Consider the following 18,558-nt stretch of genomic DNA (forward strand, 5'->3'; position numbering starts at 1 on the left):
AGCCCTCCAAAGCGGACCAGCTGCAGGCCCACCAACAAAGACGCACCATGGCCGACAGGCCAACCGCTTTGCAACTGGAAACTTCAGACTTCGGCTTACACCACTTGAAGAGTCATCACCGGTCCGTCTTGCTTCCCACTTCATGAACTCCTACCAACATTTGCCGTCGCCGGACCTCCTAGGCAGCGACTCATTTTGAAACATCTCCGCAGTGAACTCCCCAAGTGGCCCCCACCAGGAAGGCTCTCTATCCTTGTTTAGAGATAGGCCGTTGGTCACTCTGATTTGTCAGGTTTCGAGATTGAAGGCCGTCAAGGCGCCATCCAGTCACAACCAGCGTTGCCTTAAGGCCTGTTGCCCTCTCTAGCATGACTTTCGCCCGAGTCCGGCTCTTGGTCTTGCTCATTCGTATTGTCATGGACTCAAGACGCAGCCATTGACCGGGTTTCAGCTGTGGCGCACTTTTCATATATGCCAATGCCAGGATCACAGTCAGCAGACCAATCACAGGTCAGATATACTGCAATTATAGCCCGTTGATCCGGCCAGGTTTGAGCCCCTCAGTTCGTGATGCCATTGACGCAATGTCAGCTGAATTGGACTCGGGTACAGCGATTCATCCGACGGCCTGCCAAAACTGCCAGATTCCCAGTTCATGAAATGGACGTATAGACAGTGACGGAGCTGCCTCAACCTCGTACATCGATGAAGGTTGGATTTGACTTTACTACAGCGGGGTCTGTAGCCACGGGGATCGTCGCACTCCTCTCCACACAACCAGAACAGTTTTGGAGTGTCGGCAATCGCATTGCGCATATGTGACTTCCCATGGCTAGATCCGCGACACCATGGTCGACGCTTTGCGAGGTAGTAACTGAAACCATTTGGCTCGTGATTAGAGGCAAGGGAGAGCTAGCACTAAGAACCTCCCAAGAAGGGAATAGCCAACTAGTCTGCTGCAGGTGGACGAATGACATTACCTCCAGCTTGGCTGCATACACAACTTCGATGTGGAACAAGCCCAACTTTGTCCTACCTTACTTACCATTTTGCTGATTCCCTTAAACCCATGAATCTCCAGCGCCCGCCTGCTTGTACAGTATAGTGCTTCTGGTCATACCAATGCCCTGGCCGGAGACGGTATGAAACTCATAAAGAACAAGTATTTTAGCCTGGCTAGCGGATATGTCAGACAGTCAGAATTGCTGCGAAGAATTCTCTCAAGTTGGAAAAGCCCAGGATTCGTAACTCCTCTTTGAATGCTGCGCTGACGCTGACACTGGCGCTGGTCCGGCGGGAGGCTGATGATCCAGGGGTTAGAATGGAGGTTCATTACCCGAAATCGCCGCTCTGTCAGTGTGCGGGAAACATGGGTGCTTCTTGACGAGGTCTCCGCCTTCCGCGACATGCAGAGACAAATGCAGTGTAGCAGGAGAATGTCAATGTTGTGGAAGGCGCGGATAATATTTGGGGTTGAGCTGCAATCTGGCCTCGCCTTCAACCTACAGACGAGGTGGTGAATCCGACCCAGGCTCTTATGGGGGATTCTTTGACGTGCATCCTGAGGGCTGCTCGGTTTGTCTTGTCAACAGTAGACTACACTTGGAAGCGCTAGCGAGCTTCTACTGTCTTGCGTTGGTGTTATCGCCTGCATGTTTCTCCATCTTGATACTACCGCCGTATGATTCCCGCCCTCGAGAATGCTGTCGTGCGTAACTTTTTTCTACGTGAGCTTTGATAACTTGTCATCCCGCTGAGGAAGGAGACGGTGTCCCAAGCAAGCAAGGTTTCCGCATGAACCAGCCTGATCAGCGGCATGCTAAGTGCGCATTTCCGTCACCGGCGTCCGGCGTCGAGAGCCATGATATGACGAAGAAATACGTCTTGTGGAACGACTGTGCCGCGCTCGCGACCAGGACGGCCGGGAAGTGATCGGTGCGGCGAATGGTGATCGTAGCGGACCATTGTGGACCTGTCAAGCGATGTTGGTGATTTGAATAAGACGATTGGTGGGAGAAGCCCCTGCGCATGCTGTCTTAGTGTCAAGACAAGCGAGCGGTGTCTGTGCGAGAGAGAGGAGAAACGAAAGTCATTTCTTCAGAGGGGAAAGAAGGCCGAGATTCGATGCGGCCAGTCGAACGCCATGCTCATTCCTGACGTGCCTTCCTTGTAGCCATGCCGCTGTGGGGAATCAATGGCCATCTGCAAATGGCCCAGCCGATTGCTGAGGTGGAAGGGAAGGGACGAGGGAGGAGGGTCTTGGCACGGCGACCCCTACAGGGTACAGCAGGAGCAGCTTCCTTAGCTTCTTTGGGTGCTTGCCCCACGAAGCACGACGATGATGACACGGAGAACTACATTGTAATGTCCGCACTCAGATCCCAATGAGGCAGGATAACTCAATGATCAGATTTGGCGTGGAATCGCTTCTCTTTCCATTCCAAGGCTGTACACAGGAGTCAATCTCCAACGACTCATTATCGAGCATGTCCGTTTACTGGAAAAGTGCAGTAGTTGCGCTGTCGTCCTGCAATATCAAGACCATGAGTCAACATCTTGTCGCGCAGAGCATCTTGGCCCTCGTTTATCGTTTGACTAAAGAGATGCTTGCTTCTTCTGTCCAAGACTGAAAACAGCCGCGCCACTACGGAATGCCTTATTCAGGTTTCAAGGCCTACAATCCGTTCTACGCAAGGTAGCCTCGCGCGCACTTACAACGTACCTCATCGCGCATGGCCTGTGAGCTTGTTCGGTCTTCTGGCTCGGATTCTCACACTGTGCCTTTTACATGCAGGATATTACCTCAAGGGGATGATGATTTGATGATTAAACACATCGCAATTTTCATATGAGCTTGTTATGTCCGTGTGCCGGTCGCGCCGCGAACTGGTTTCTTTCATACCATGCAACTTTCCAATTCGGGGTCTGCAAGTCCTGCAGCTGGCAATTATCTTCGTATAAATAGGGCCGACACACTACTCCGTGCTACGGAACCCGAACCGAAAGGAGGAATGGTCGGGCGCTCTTTTCCAGGAGCGAGGTCCTGTTTCTGAGCTGTCTGTCAGAATTCACTCCGATGCATTGATATTCCCGATATTGTGACGGTCATCACATTCAGCGTGCGCTGTAATGTAATGCAAAGCTCACGTTGGACGATGTGGGAACTGTCTGCGCGGAACGTGCATACGCAGGAAAGCCTCTCTGACATGGATCCAGCTCCATCTTCCATCCGCTCGCGAGGTCTTACTCACCTGCCAGATCGTCCACGGTGATCATCATGCAACAATGACAGCCGCTATGGACTGATTTCAAAGGCTTGGCTGGAGCCTTCCAGCCACGAGCAATTAAGACAATCTCAAGTCTTTGGTGAGGTTAGCTTGGATCCTGGGCTGCATTTTGTCCCTCTACGCCTGTGTATTGACAGGCTACCTGGTTTCACCGGCGAGCTATCATCCGAATGAGCACAGAGGTACTTGCATCACAGCCCCGCAGACACAACTACTACGCTTCGAAAACGCCCCAGGTCGAGAGCCCGAGGTCACAACCTCGGCGATTACGGACATCACGTTAGGGGCAGGGGCTTTTTAGCATGGTCCATGGCGCAAACAGTGAGTGCTATTCTACCAGGTCCTCTACAACCACATTATGGCAGCTTAGCCTTTGCGTGCGCTGGAGACTAACTCTTCGCCTTCCGTTGTGTAGACAACTTGTTCAAAAATCAAGTGAGGAAAATTATCTCTGGTAACAGGCAGACATTTCACTTGCGTCAGATGCTTTGTTCCGGCGTTCGCCCGTGCTGCCTCTCCCACAAAGACAGGTCGACTTTTGAACGTTTACCCTCAACTTCTATCAACTCTGTGGAGGCAGGTCTCGTAACAAGCGCCCTGTGCCGCATTGTGCGACCTCACCCCTTAGATGTACCCCTGTGTACATACGTACTGACATGGATTTACGACAGAGCGAGGACCTGACGAGAGACTTACATAAAACAGCGCGCCGCAATAAGAGGGCAGGTATGACTGGCAATATTTCCGCTCGAAATCGACACTAATGACAATTCTAACTGCCTATTGACCAATACGATTGGTGATACTGTTTGCGATTTGACCCCCGGTCAGCGAGAGACGACGCCAAACCGGCGGGGCTTTCGCAGAGCTTCAAACCCATGTCTCGTCGGTTTTCCTCGCCCCTCTTCTGCATTTCCTTGGCCTGTCCTAGTTTCGCTCGCACCAGGGGGCCCCTGCTGCCGCCATCTGCAATCAGCAAGCCTGGAATCTCGGGATTACTGTTGCCCTCGATTACCTTATCCTTTCGCGATATACTGGCACGCTTGGCCTAATGGGGAAGCATTTGCGGCAGCACCACCCTCGCGTCGCGAATTCAATGCCCACTTGCATGTGCAATGATTGGCACAAGTTGTTCTTCTAAGATTGCTTGACCCTAAAAGAATATCGAGCCTCCTCGATCGCCACATCCGGGGCCTCGAATTGTGCAGTACGGTTTACTTCAATGTCTTACGGGTGGCCAGTGCTGCCTGTCTACGAACTTTTAATTCTGGCTCTCATCTGCAATGCTGCCAGTGGGCGGTTGCGAGACTGCGACCAGCAGCATTTCTGCAACGACCCCTCAGACGTCGACAGGTTGCCGCTGTCACTTCGGAGCAATGCTTTCAATCTTTATGTGTGAGCCCGCCTAACATAAACCTGCATGCACCAAGGTTGATTCGTGGATTGCAGGCGTCATTGCCCTACCTACTGTTCGCCGTGCCGTGTAGGTTCCGAGGATCAAGGTACAGTACGTGTGTGTGTGTCGTGCTACCAACCTTATCAACGGTTCAACCAACCTTGAACCTCTTGTCCATCGTTTCCCAGAGTTGGGCAGTTGAGGCAGAAGGGCTCTTTTTTTTGCATAGAGATCCCGTTTAAGTCCAAATGGCATAATTCGCCGCGCTCAACCTTATCCTCTCGATACAATACCCACAGTCTTATGCGCTACGGTGCGGTACGGTGCGGCGCAGGCCAAGGACCCTGAGCACTGTACATACCTGTACGTATATCCCCGCTCTCACGCGGGCGCGCACATCCATCTGCTTTGTTTCGCCGTCCCAGCATTTGCCTTATTCACCATGCGATTAGTACCCTGTTGCGCTGCCAGGGATGCTGCTCTCGATACATGCGCAGCAAAAGAAGTATCCCGATCGCAGCTCGAAACCTGAGCCGTACAGCCACTAGGTCATATAGTTAGCCCCAAAGGAGGCAAGCGCAAGCCGTCATCCAGGAAGGAGCGCGCCGCGCACCTCAGCAGGTCTTGTCGCGACAGCCTAACACGAGCGAGCAGCTACGCGGCGCTGCATATCGAGCCGTCAGCTAGCTCTTGTGCCTAAGAGCCTAGGTACCTAATTAGTTATCTCCCCTCTTCTTCACATCATGGATGATGTATCTCGGTTGCATCGCGAGGAAAGCCACTTTCACTATCGACTACTGTAACACGGCCGACAAAGTCGCTTGATCATACCCATTTCCCCGACATTCATCTCTACACCTCTCTCGTCACTGGAGCCCCGGAACGCGACTAAGATATTACCAATTTTTTGATATGATCTAACCCGGCTGTGGTTGCCTGCCTGCGGACTGTACTGGACTGTACCTGTTGCGGGTAAGCCGCCTCCGTGGAGCAATACCCGTTTGCGCGACCCATCTCACTCGGATGGGGGAGGGGGAGTGAGGAGTCTCATGCTTGCCTATCTGCTCACAGCCGGATGCTGGCTGACTGACTACCTGAATGAATGAATGAATGATTGAGTGACTGACTGGATGATTGATTGATTAATTGACCGAACTCGCTTGTGAGAAAGAACGAACACCTTGCTACCCGCTCGTTTCCCGCCGCAGCCAAGCGCAGGCACATTCAAATCTATCTAGCCAGAATCGCCATCCATCACCAGCAATCATCATCATCATCAACATCATCATCGTCGTCGCCAATGTGGGTGGATGGGTACTTGGGAAGTGAGATACCTTCCTTAGATCAGCCAACCGTTCGTTGATTGGCGTCATCGACGGTCCTTGTCTCCTGTTTGCCCGTCTTGTTCCAGCCGCTATTCCGTCAAACCCCAGCCAGGCCAAGACGTAGCCCGGTCCAGCCCAGCCATGCTTGCCTATGCCACCGTATCTCATGCTACCTTAGCTTGGTGGAATTAGCTTGAAAGGGCAGAATCGAAGCAAGAAAGAACAAGATATTATTATCAGCATTCAATCATTCACACTACCATTTGGTAAGGCCCAGAGAGGAACAAGAGGACGTATCGGCGTCGTGCATCTTACATCCTTGACTTGCAGCAGCAGCATCTCATCCATCATTTCCTCCTGCTCCTAGCTACTGCTGCTGCTGCTGCTTTGCTGCTCCACAGCCCGCTCACACACGGATAGTCTCTTTACAAGCCGTTCCTAGCCCATCCCATCCATTCCCATCCCATCGTCACCCCTCCATCTCAGCAGGAAAGGCACATCTGGCTGTCTGTTCCCGCTGCAACTGCAGAGCGCCGCCCGCACCCCCAGCTTTTCCTCATCCGCTTCGCGTGGGTGGTGACGCTTTCCGCTTTCCGTCTCCCACAGTCGCGCAGACAGAGACGCTCGCTGCAGCAAGAAGAACAAGAGCGACATTCAGAGCAACATAACAGCGGCTGCAACAGCACGCACAGCTCGTGCAAGAGACGAACCCCCGGTCCTTCCCCCAGTCGCATCACATCTACTACGCAGTAGCACCTGGCCCCCGGTCCTACCTACCTTAGTCCATGCTCATGTCCATCATCCGCTCTTTGGGCTAAGACGCACCGCAACGCACTTTCCTGCCTTGGGCAAAGTACGACTGTACATACCTTTATACATTCATCCATCCATCGACACTAGGTACGCTATCCATACGGTCCAGTACTGTACTATACTGCACTGTATGTAATGTACTGCAAAAGCTGTGCTCGCCACCAGCCGACGCTACCAATACCTTGTCTACCTTCAACTTGGACGAACGACCGAACGATCGAACGGAGCACCCATCGTTTTTAGTTGACGGACTGAGTAAACTGAAGTGACTGATTCAACTCGATCTTATTACCTGACTGCCCTGGCATTACAAACCCATTCCCGGACTTGGACCATTCATACAGCCAGCATCATCCGCCTCCTGCACCTCCCTGTCCTCCTCCACTCCCCCCCTTGCCCTCCCCTCCCCTCCCTTCTCAAAGGCAACCGAACTGCCCTCTCGTCCCTACGGGTACCAACCCTGTCTAGGCCCCATTCCTGAAGGTACGGAGAACTGTCCTTCCCTGCGCTGGACGGGACTGTGGTGAACTGCACTGCCGTCTCTCCTACACTTGCCTAGGCTGGTACAGAGGTAGCCTACAGTACTTGCTGCAGCTACCTAGGCTCAGCTAGGTATGTATGTACATCTATCCATCCCCCCGTCCTCCATCCTCGTGCTTGCGTGCGTGCAATCGACCTACCTTGCCTTTACCTTACCTTACCTTACCTTAGCCCGAAAAGCCGCCTCCTCCTCATTCCCCCGCCTGCCGCCGCCGCAACGCAGACTGACGTGAAGTCCCAGCTCCCAGAAGGCATCTCTGCCATCCTTTTTTAACCTTTCACCTATTATTCGACCCCCTTCCCGTCAAGCCCTTGGGGATTTGCGCCAACCATATGCACGAGTAATCCTCCCTGCATCAAACCAGTCCGCACATTCCAGGTCAAGCTTCGCCTGTCTGCGCATCCACCTTTCACCACACCACAGCGCACGCAGGCCCAACTATATCAAGACACGTCGTGTCGACAGGACCCGTAGACGTGGTCGCCGTTGCTGCGCTCATGTACTCCGCACAGCCCAACGGCGCTGATAGTGCGACAATCAATCCAGCAGCTCTCGCATCGTCCGGTAAGTAAATCGCCCGCCTTAAATGCCCTCCCTGGCCCGTTCGTCCGCGCGGTTGCGGGCTGCGGTTGCGCCTGCGCCGCCGCCGCCGTCGCTCTCGTCGTCGTTGACGTTCGCCGCATCGATTCGCTGTCGCCGTTGCATCGTGGCCATCGAGTTGGCTCCCTCACCGAGTCTATCTCTATTGGCGCGCAATCTGCGTGCGTCGCATTCGATTCCCGACATGGCCGTCGTCCGCGTTGTCTCATCTTCTTTCTCGGCGATGCTAATCCCGCGTCTTTGCCAGACCTAGTCAATCCCGCCGCCTCCCGAGGTATCAAGAGAAGTCGGTCCCCGGACACATACGCGGAAGCGCCGCCGTCTGGAACAACAGGGGAGGACGGTATGTTGTGTTCATTCTGTGTAGCTGTGCACTGGTCTCCATTTATATATGTTCATGTTACATTTGTTACCCGTGCGACAAGCGCGAAAGAATACAAGCTGACGATGGCGTCGTCGCGCATATAGGTGAGAAGCCCAGAAAACGCGGCAGACCGATGAAACCATCAAGAACATCTGGAAGCATCCCCGAGAACCCAAGCCAGGCGCCGATTTCCCAGATGCCACAGACGCTCCCCCCTCACACCCCTCAGAGCCAAAATGCACCTCTGCCAGGACCCCAACCGGCTTACACGCCGACCCAGGCGTCGCCTCCGAAGACAACGCCAACCAAGTCGACCTTAAAAGCGCTACCCACCGTACGCGATCATACTACAGATCAACTCGGACCCGGCGGAGACGAGTATCTGCCCAGAGAAACCGATGAGAATGGCGAAAAGAAGGTTATGCCGAACGGGCAGTTGACAGGTGGACGGGAGTATCGATGCAGGACTTTCCTTGTTCCGAACCGGGGAGACAAGCTTTTCATGTTGGCGACAGAATGCGCGAGGGTCCTGGGCTATCGTGACTCTTATCTTCTGTTCAATAAGAACAGGTCTTTGTTCAAAATCATCGCCAACCAAGTGGAGAAAGATGATCTTGTCAATCAGGAAATCCTGCCTTTTTCGTACAGGTCCCGACAAATCGCCATCGTAACAGCGCGCAGCATGTTTCGCCAGTTTGGCAGCCGGGTCATCGTCAATGGTCGCAGAGTCCGGGACGATTACTGGGAAACTAAGGCCCGGAAGCAGGGCTTCACGGAGGCCGACTTGGCCGGAGAAAAGAGGCCAGGTGCATCCAAGGCAAGAGAAGCTGCAGCTGCAGCCGAACAGAATACGGCCCTACTTGGTGGACCTCACGGCGAGATCGTCTACAGCAACACGCCTGCCCAATTTGCCGGTGCTCCTCAACCCCAGCTCGTTCAACCAGGTATGCTTGGAGCGCCATCCTCTGGATCCACGACTCGAATGCCCGGATTAACTCTACCTCCAGAATATGCCGACACGAGGAGTCGTGACTACTCTAATATCCTCAAGACAGGCCCACGGCAAGAGATCACTGGTCCACCATACCAGGACAGGACACAGCCAACTCCCATGCCTGAACTCCATGCTCAGGCGCATCATGCGGCCGAGTTCAACCGCTCGGTGAATCAGCAGCGTGAAATGCGTACTGATTACATGCAGAACATGTGGCGACGACCACACGAACAGCCAGCATCGACCAATCTGAGCCAACCAGTGACGTCCAATGACTCTACTACTCTTCCAACTACGCGGGCCACTCAGTCGCCTCACACTGCTACCACTGGTATGCAACATTCGGGTATAGTTCCGAATCAAAGCCCCCAGATGATGATGACGGCTCCGCCGTATTCGGCTCCTATTCAGGCACCGAATCCGATCAGCCAATCTTCCACCATGAGAGGTATGACTACCCAGCCTTCAACCCAGAAATATACAGCACCAACAACTTTGTCTTCAGGATCAACGAGCAGCATGCCGCAGAACACACAAGGGTATGGCTATCAGCCTTCCAGCCAGATGTGGTCGAACACCCCGCAGGCACAACAGTACGGTTACACGCACACAAATCAAGCCCAGCAATCGCCGCATCCCCAGCAGGCCTCTACTTCCCAAATCCGTCATCCATCAGGAAGTGGGCAGGTTCAACCAGGCGGAATGCCCTACTCCGGTATGCCCGGCATGGGACAGGCGTACCCTGCCCCTTCTCCATATGATCATCAAACACCACGTCAGTACATGCATCAACCTGGGACCGCTGCACCAGCCGTGACACAGGCGTGGTCTGGCCAGCAACAGCCTCAATGGTGGGCAAACCAGCCACAATAATCAGGTCGTCTTGATGGACGTCCTGAGAGGGCGTAATCCGTCCTGCCGAAGATCGCTGCGGATGGCTGCCAGAGATCTAATGGCGCAAGGGGAGGCTCTCAGAATTCATCCCTTGTCAACTCGACTTGACTACCTACGTTGAGCGGAGCGAGTTTCACGATACCAGAAGCCTCTACGGAGCAAGCAGAGGCTGTTGTGCGGAGTCTGCTCGCTTTCACATATTGAGCAGCAAACAACATAGGGAATCGACTGGAGGGGGAAGGTTGATTACCGCATAGATGTGGCGACTTGTCCGGAATATACCCTTTGTTTTGATTATTTTGTCCAGATTCTGTCGTTGGCCACGCTGACTGCAAACGACATAATCGAATCCATTTCGACCTCGCCACCCTCATATTCACTCGACATAGCTCACATTTACTGTTGAGTATCATGGCACACATACATATATAACTTGATACCACTTCCATTCTGGTATTGTCTTTCATCCCCCCAATTCGACTCTCAGCGTCACGTTCACTCCCGTCTTTATCAATGACCGCTACCAAATTGTATCTTTTTCAAACCCCAACGCTGCTTACTTCGAATTTTTGGACTCCGTTTCCTAATCTACCGCAAATCCGTCGAAACCAACGCCTCCTCTATACATCTTTGTTTGCGATTCATTGCCAACGAGCTCTGCAATACGACGGCTCGAAATTGCATTTTCGAATAATTTCATTGGTGGTACTCTGTGGAATCGTTTCTACGCTACAAGTCTCGCATACACCAGAGGGTTTCGTTGTGTCAGTCCTCGCTTTCACGACAGTTGTGAATAGCTTGGGAGAAGCGTCCATGAACCAAAGTCGGCTTGGAAGACTTGTAGAAACATGGATATGGGTGCTGGCCGGCTCTCTTGATTTTGGGATACTGGATACCAGGTCTGGGGATACAAGAATGCGCACCATGCTTCTGGCTTGTAGTTTGACTTGCATTGGGAGGCGGAGGCCTTTTTCTCAAGAGGAGCGTTTGCCCTGGGATGGACTTTCTGGCTTTTCTACTTTGTCTTACCTGATTTTACTACTTCTTGTGCCTAGTTTGAATTTGCCGTTACTTACACTTGCTGTTTCATCCTGTTGCCTTCTCTCGATACAAATGTAAGGGGGAGGGCAAGTTACACTGGTCAGGTAGCATTGGAGGAGTTCCTTGTCATTTTGTGAACTGTGGATCTTGGTTTGTCTTGTCTTGGATCTATTCATCCTCTGTGAGGGTGGTGAGGCTATCGTCTGTGGGAATGTTTTGTCGACTCTTATCTATTTCCTATGTTTCTCGTCGCGCGCACACAACAATCACACATAGTTGCATGGAATGGAAGGGCTACAGGATGGGATGGAACTCCTTTGGGGCTAGGACACCGCTATCCTCCCCTCCTCTGTTTGTTTGTTGAACTGGCTGGCTGGCTGGGCTGACCTGGCATTGACCGGGGAGCAAGCTGGTTGCTGAGAGGAAGGGAGGGAAGGATCATAGCGGGTGCAGTCGGGCGATAATACCAACTCTCTTTTTTGTTTCTCTTGGATCATGTTGATACCCTACTCTACACACATGCTTACGTGTTTGCTATCTTGCCCCTGTGACACACACCCAGCTAGTAGGGCGAAAAACTCTTTGACTTGGAGATTGGCTCCGACATGAAACGGACAGCCTCGCTGTGTGACTCTTCGCCAGGGGCATTCCAGCCTCCTCCTTGTCTATCCCATGCCGTCCAACAGCCCGCACGCTGATTCGGGGTCCAACTTTGGCAAGGCTGCCAATGATTGCTGCCGCTCTTCCAGGATGTAAGCCGCCTGCAGCCGCCGTTCCCTGATCGATCGATCGCCCTGCCGGACGGCCGCGAATGGTGGTGGCGTGGGCATGTTTTCCCTCGTCTCGCCTTCCCGATCATGCTGCGGCTGCGTCGCCGTGCGACTGCATGACTGGCAGCGGTGTTTCCCCCCCTCGCCGCATTTCTCGGCCTACAGATCTCGTATGCCACCTGTCCCCAGGCCTGTTTCTGTAAGTGGAGCCGTCAGGAGCTCGACATTTCCTGGGTCTACATGGAGGACAGACAGCGACATGCGTGCGCTTCGACTATGGTTGGGTGGTGTGGGAAAGGTACAAGACAGGACAAGCCATGACGGCGAGAGACCAGTCACAGTCGACATCGCACGACCGGTGAGCCGCGTGGTTCCTCTCTCGCCCTGGTTGAACGGCGGCGGCGAATGCGGCGCCACAAACTACGGAGATGGGAAGTGTCCGTTGATGGCTAGAAGATAGGTGTGGGTGTGTGTAAGTGTGTGACACTGCGGGCGCAATACTGGAGCTGGGCGTGTTTGGCGAGGTGAAGAGCGACGCCAACCGAGATTGAGTATTGGCTTGCGAGCGGAACGAGAAGGGAATTTTGGAGGGGGGCATCGCTCTTGTTGGAAAGGAGGGAGGGAGGGCAGAGTAGAGCAGGGGGGGAGACGAGGCTGAGCTGAGCACACTCTGCAAAGACTACCGCATTGAGAAGGGTGTTGCTGGAGGTGGTTTGGTGATCCATCAGGGGAATCGGCGAGGTTCAGTCTGAGACAGTTGATCACATGTGTGAAGACGGTCATGAACAAGTATGGGGAGGCGGTTCATACGAAGCGCAGCTATTGATAAGTCTTTCTTAAAAGGGTTGCCGACTTATACGAACTCGGTCAAGTTGATCAAGGTGCTTGTCAGTAAATAGAGCTTTTCTGTGAGACGTGAGGAATCACTAAAATCAATCGGATTCTGCAGGTGACAAAGGAAAGTGAACCAGTCTTATATATGAACTTAGATTATAACAAGTTCTAGATTTTTGATAAGTAATAATTTGGCCAGGCATGGGGCGTGGCAATACATTTGAATCTGTAATCAATTCTTGCAATCCAAAACCACTGTTGCACAACCTACATACATCTTGACAACCAGAGAAGACAAGAAAAGATCATTTTAGAAAGATCAGTAATTACCATCATTAGGCTAGATAGCACACACCATCTGAAAAGAGCCTCGACGCTGAGCCTGCCTCTACTGTACCCAGAAACCAGACACTTAACACTCTAGCAAGTTTCCATGGGGTTGTTTCGTGTTAGAGAAATACAGTCGTTAGTAAAGGTCCTATCTCAAGAGGACGGCAGACCATACTTGTGAACGTTCGCATGCAGCTTCTTACCCCCTGTATGCTATCTTCTGTTGAGCGTCTTTCTAGACTGAAAGCTACATACATCCAGAAGCGATCAGCGCCCAGGATCAATCCCTTCCCTTAGCCTCAGCCTTCCTGAGAAAGAAAGCTTCAAATCTGAGTCGTGAATCGTTTCCAGTGAATCTATACGACTTCAAACGGAATTGTTTCGGATGGTCCTCAGTGATACCAGCAAGCCGACTGATGAGCCAGCTCGCCGGCAAACCAGTCGCGTAATGCGAGGTGTAAACCTTGGTAAACCTTTTGTAGCCGACACTTCAGGTGTGCTGATTGTTGATGCTCATCACCTGTCCTCAACACGAGTATTACTCACTATCGTTGCCATCATCCAGAGCTTCGTCCTCGTCAGGGCCATTCTCGCGATCTTCTACATCGTCTCGCTCCTCGTCTGCCGCCTCCTTATCGTCGTCCTCTTCTTCCTCTTCCTCCTCTGCATCGTCTTCGTCCTCATCCTCGTCCACATCATCCGGTACGGTCTCGGCATCCGAGTGCTCGTGCTCCTGTCCGTCTTCGTCAAGCTCCATTCTAGACGAGTCGAGACCGCTGGCATCGTCCGTTCTAGCCTTCTTCGAGCGTGGCTGCTGTATCGCGCTCGTGTCGGCGCCAGATACCAACGCACTATCGTTCATGGTTGTGTCCCCCTCGGGCATGCTCACCATTGACGCATCTGGGCCATCCTCGCCAGTGGTGGCCTTCTTGGCGGCAGCTATCTTCTTGCGATACGTAGTGCGTTTCGATGTTTGAACCTCGTTGAACTCTGTAGGGCTGTTAGAAACTGGTAATTAGGTGGTGGTAAGGTGTCGACGTACTGGCAAACTCGGCCTCTACGCGCTCCCGCATGAAGCCAAACTCGATCTCATCCAGAGCTCGGAATACATCGGGCGGCATGATAGTCTTCTTGTTCTGCATCGTCGTGATCTCATTGGCCCTGAAAAAAACATGGCAGACTTGTTAGCTATGCGGTGTAGATGGATTTGGGGCCTTTTGGGGGGCTCATACGCGTTTGCTAGATGATTGATGAATACCGTTGCGCTCTTTGACATGGCGAGTATCGCATTGGCCTGGATCTGGGTGTTTGGGGGAAGAACACCCTTTGCGAGGCGTGTGATGATCGACTTGGGAAGCTGGAGGTCCTATGGCCGAATGTCAGAATCGCCTCAAGAGCACTTGGGTATATACCAACACACCTCAATCGAGATGGCTGTGTCCTTTCTCTCTCCATCCTTATCCTTGTCTTTATCCTTCTCCTTCTCCTTGTCCTTTTCTTTCTCCTTCTTCTCCGATGGTGGTTGCGAGACACGCGCAGCAGCGGGTGTGGCAGAGGCGGAGGTGGAGGGAGCTGCAGCTACAGGAGCTGGGGATTGTGTGGCTGGGCTCTCTTCGTCGGCGAGAATGAATCTCGCTACAGAGACATCGCTCTTGCGCTGCTGATCGCTTTTGCGCGGAGGCATCTTGGGTATGCTTCTCAGTCTGATCGTGAGAGTATCGAGGGTTAGTGATGTCGCGCTGAGATGCCCTCAGCCACACATGGAAGCTGTGAAAGCAACTGCAGGAGAATGCCTTGCTTGGGGTTCTCTTGTGATGCAGTAGTATGAGGGACAAGTCTGATATTGCCTGGATTGCGTCAAGGGCAGCTTAGTCGCGCCGACATGCAGATGGGGGATGTGCTTGGGTGGCAGTAAGTCACCTTGGTGGTTGCGGTGTGGGGAAAACCATAATTTCTTCGGCGCGTTGTCGCGCTCTGTACTTCAAAGCGCGTTAAGTGCTTTTCTGTTGCTCCAAGACTAAATGCCCTTTCACCTTCCCACATCTACAAAGCCGCAACCTGGTAACATGTGATACAACATAACTTAAGTCTATCTTCTACTCTAGTGATATTTCACCTGAGCTGTCTTTTCAAAGCAACTCTGAACGGCATTGACCTGGCCAACGGAGGCATTACATCTACAGCACTATCTATAATGTAACGCCAATCCAACAGCTTACAAGCCTTGATATCGAACCATGAGGTGATCAGCCCTTATTGCAATGTTCTCCTACGAAATGACTCTTGAAAATCCTCGATCAAGCATCTCCATAGCTTGAATCCTTAATTCCCAGGCGGAGTTGGTTACCAAACCACTCCTTGGCAACCTTTCTCAACTCGAGAGCAAAGATTCGACTCCCAGGAACTTTTGCACTAAACCCATCGCTATTCTTATGGTTGTATCTATCTCCAATGTCTGGATCGATGATTACACCTGGTGGCCCCGGGATAGGGACGCTCACCCTAGCCGTTGCTTCATTCTCCTTGTTTGCATCGATGCCTACAACAATGTCCTCACAGATCATGATACCCACCACGAGATAAGGGGGCGACCACCTATCGTCTTTGACCCAAGCCAGTGCCGTCGACTGTACATCGGGGTCCTCCTTCAATTTGTCCTAGTACCGCTGGTGCTGCTGCAGCCTCTTCCAGCAGCCACGCTTGCCGCTCAGGTGGACGTTCTCGCTCGTACTCCCTTTGAACTCGAAACCCGCCAGTGACTTCAGAGAAAAGCAAAAGTCATAGCTAGTGCTCTTGGTGGAATTGGCGACCACATCCTCGAAGGTGCCCTCGACGAAGAGCTGGTCCTTGTCGTAGTATTGCAAGGGATTCTCTGGGAGATAATCGTTCGTAGGCTGCTTGGGATTCCTGACGATGGCACCGAGGATGCTCTGCTCGAATTTGGCCGCATCGAGCCACGAGTGGAAACCGAGCTCGACGGATTCGGGGTCGCTGCTCACATAGGGGCGACTGAAAATGGGGGCGATGCTCTCGTTGCAGCTGGCGACAGTCTCGCTGCGGACGACTGTTTCGTTGAAAGATAATGTTGCATCGGGAGTGTGCGTTGCATTGTGGCAAGAAGTATCCATGTTGCACGAGGCGCGTCCATGTCGTTCGCCAGTGTTCAGAGTCATGTTGTCGAAAGCTGTTCGAGAGCTTTACATCGCTCATGTTATTCAAATCGGCCGGCTGCCACCATCCCAACGAGGCCCTCAAGGCAAGCCGACTTCGAGTGCAGACACGCGGCCATTTTAGTATGAGGGGGAACAGGGCGACAAATAGGAAGCCATCGAGCCTCTACTGCGCCCTTGTCTTGCGACTTGAGATTGATGGTGGTGTTAATAAGGCGCCACCCAACAAATCTCGCCTGCCCCATTGAGCAGACAATGTCCTTGTTTGAAGAGCATACCAGCCGTGTGCAGTAAGTCAGAAGAGCCCAACAATGGTTCAACATTATGCAACGAGCTCCTAGTAAGTCGATTGGTTGTAATCGGCAAGGCAAACCGCACTTTCTGATATCAAACCCCCACATCACGATCTTCCATTCAAGTTTTGGAGGTTCGGCACCTCACTTTTTCCTCTCTGTATGAAAGGGTAGTATCCGCTTCCATCAGATACTTCGATGGGCTCTTCCATGCCAGGAGAGCCCTGCATCATGTTCGCGGTTGCATAACACTGCCGCCGAGCGTGCCGAGGCGCCCTTTCCATCTCCTTAGCAGACTCGAGATATTGCAGCGCGCGCGCGCGCGGTCCAAGCCGCTCGCGCGCTGCACGCTGCGGATCAAATACGACTTGACAAATCTTGAAAATGCCTCCCGCCTTCCAGACCCGGTCGAGAACTGACAAAGGCACATTGACCTCCGCCCGCCTGCCACCAGCCAGGTGGCAGACGAGGGCCATTGCCCGGATCTTGAAACGGGAGAAGCTCCAGCCAGACCAGGGAAGGGCAAGGGAGGGAGGGTTCCCCTCCGAGACGGCATTGAGTTCTTACCCCGGATCTGCCCCAAAACCTGGCGGAAAATCTACCGTCGTCATTTTCCGGGCTCATGGACTCCTTCTCTCTGGTCACATAATCACGGTGCCAGTGCATGTTTCACAATCGGGGTGTGGGGGTGGTTGCTGTCAACTGCCATTGTCAATGTCAAGTGTCAACGTTACAAGTGTCACAATCAACGCCAGGATATCAGACATGAGCAAAAGAAGACCGAAGCCACAGGGCTTGCTGTGTGCAGAGTCCAACTGAGACCTTTTGTTTCAAAGGTTTTTTTTTTCTTCCTTATTGTAAGATGCTGCGCCTGGAACAAAGTCGGCTCGCAGCCTATGCTAAGAGAAGCTACATGTATTGATACATGAGAAAGGCGTGAAAGGGCGCCCGATAGGCAAAGTTGTGCTCTCATCTGCAGCGGCCAAGTGACCAAGCTGAGTGAGGCACAGATACGCAGGTTGGAACTCGTGTAGATACCAGTCCAAGCCGCTCACCTGAGTTGAGTGTTCCATGAAATAAGCTGGACCTATTTATTTATCTCAGGCAGCGATGAAGTTTCAAGTCAACAAGCCATTTCGCTTCTTATCTCACTCTTTCATCTTCCGTCGCGGGGGTATATCCTTCTCTGTTTCTCATAATCTCATAACCCTAGAAGGTCCTGGACAAGCCTGAACCGCCACGAGGGCGCCTCGTTTGCAGCCCAAGCGGTCCGCGCGTTGTGGCCTGTCCCGCCGTTTGCTGAAATTGATATAAACGAAATAAGGCGCCTCTTTTGGCGGGTGGGATGCGATTGTGGTTTTAATATGATCAACGTTAACGTTATATAAGCCCCCTTGCGGTTCGGAACGAAAAGGCGAGAAGCCCCTGGTCGGCCCCACATCGGAGATGTTGAAGGATCCTGGTCTGTGAGGGATCAAAGTATCCGTTCCCACATGGTGAAACAGATAAGCCTCCGCGCTATATCCAAACCCGTGGATGTGCACGGATGCGTGAAACATAGAGAGATGAATCGGCGGCGGAACGTCGGCGCCCTGCTTATTCTCTCGGAAGTTGTGATGATCAGAAAACACCCGGCCCTGACGACCGGTGTTGTTTCTAGCTTGAGGTCTCAGCCAATGGCACGTCCAATCTCGTCGTCCCGTATCAGGGGTCGAGGAGAAAGGCCGCCAACGACGAAGTCGTCACCGAAGGAAAGCCTTGGAGGTGCAGCTGAAAAGGCTCGAGACTGGCGGCGAGAAGACCAGTAATAGTCATGCGATGTTCGAGGGGAGAGCTCCATCTCCGAGCCATATGCATCGCCAAAACTACGCATGCTTGCAGAGCTTCGTGAGCTTCTTGTCCGTGT

General features: G+C 52.7%; 2 protein-coding genes across 2 annotated transcripts; both read right to left on the bottom strand.

The window, feature by feature from the left end:
* Window positions 1-13,727: 13,727 nt before the first annotated feature.
* On the bottom strand, window positions 13,728-14,873 carry UCRPA7_2051 (putative cbf nf-y family transcription factor protein; the record flags this gene model as incomplete). Its single annotated transcript, XM_007914626.1, has 4 exons — window positions 13,728-14,179; window positions 14,232-14,350; window positions 14,422-14,555; window positions 14,610-14,873. 4 exons carry the CDS (start codon window positions 14,871-14,873, stop codon window positions 13,728-13,730), a joined length of 969 nt encoding a protein of 322 aa, XP_007912817.1.
* Window positions 14,874-15,846: 973 nt separating this feature from the next.
* Window positions 15,847-16,362, bottom strand: UCRPA7_2052 (hypothetical protein; the record flags this gene model as incomplete). The annotated part of the gene is made up of 1 exon (XM_007914627.1): window positions 15,847-16,362. One exon carries the CDS (start codon window positions 16,360-16,362, stop codon window positions 15,847-15,849), a length of 516 nt encoding a protein of 171 aa, XP_007912818.1.
* Window positions 16,363-18,558: the final 2,196 nt, after the last annotated feature.

This window comes from Phaeoacremonium minimum (assembly GCF_000392275.1).
Source record: "Phaeoacremonium minimum UCRPA7 unplaced genomic scaffold PA7_03_scaffold_146, whole genome shotgun sequence".
In the NCBI taxonomy this organism is placed as follows: domain Eukaryota; kingdom Fungi; phylum Ascomycota; class Sordariomycetes; order Togniniales; family Togniniaceae; genus Phaeoacremonium; species Phaeoacremonium minimum.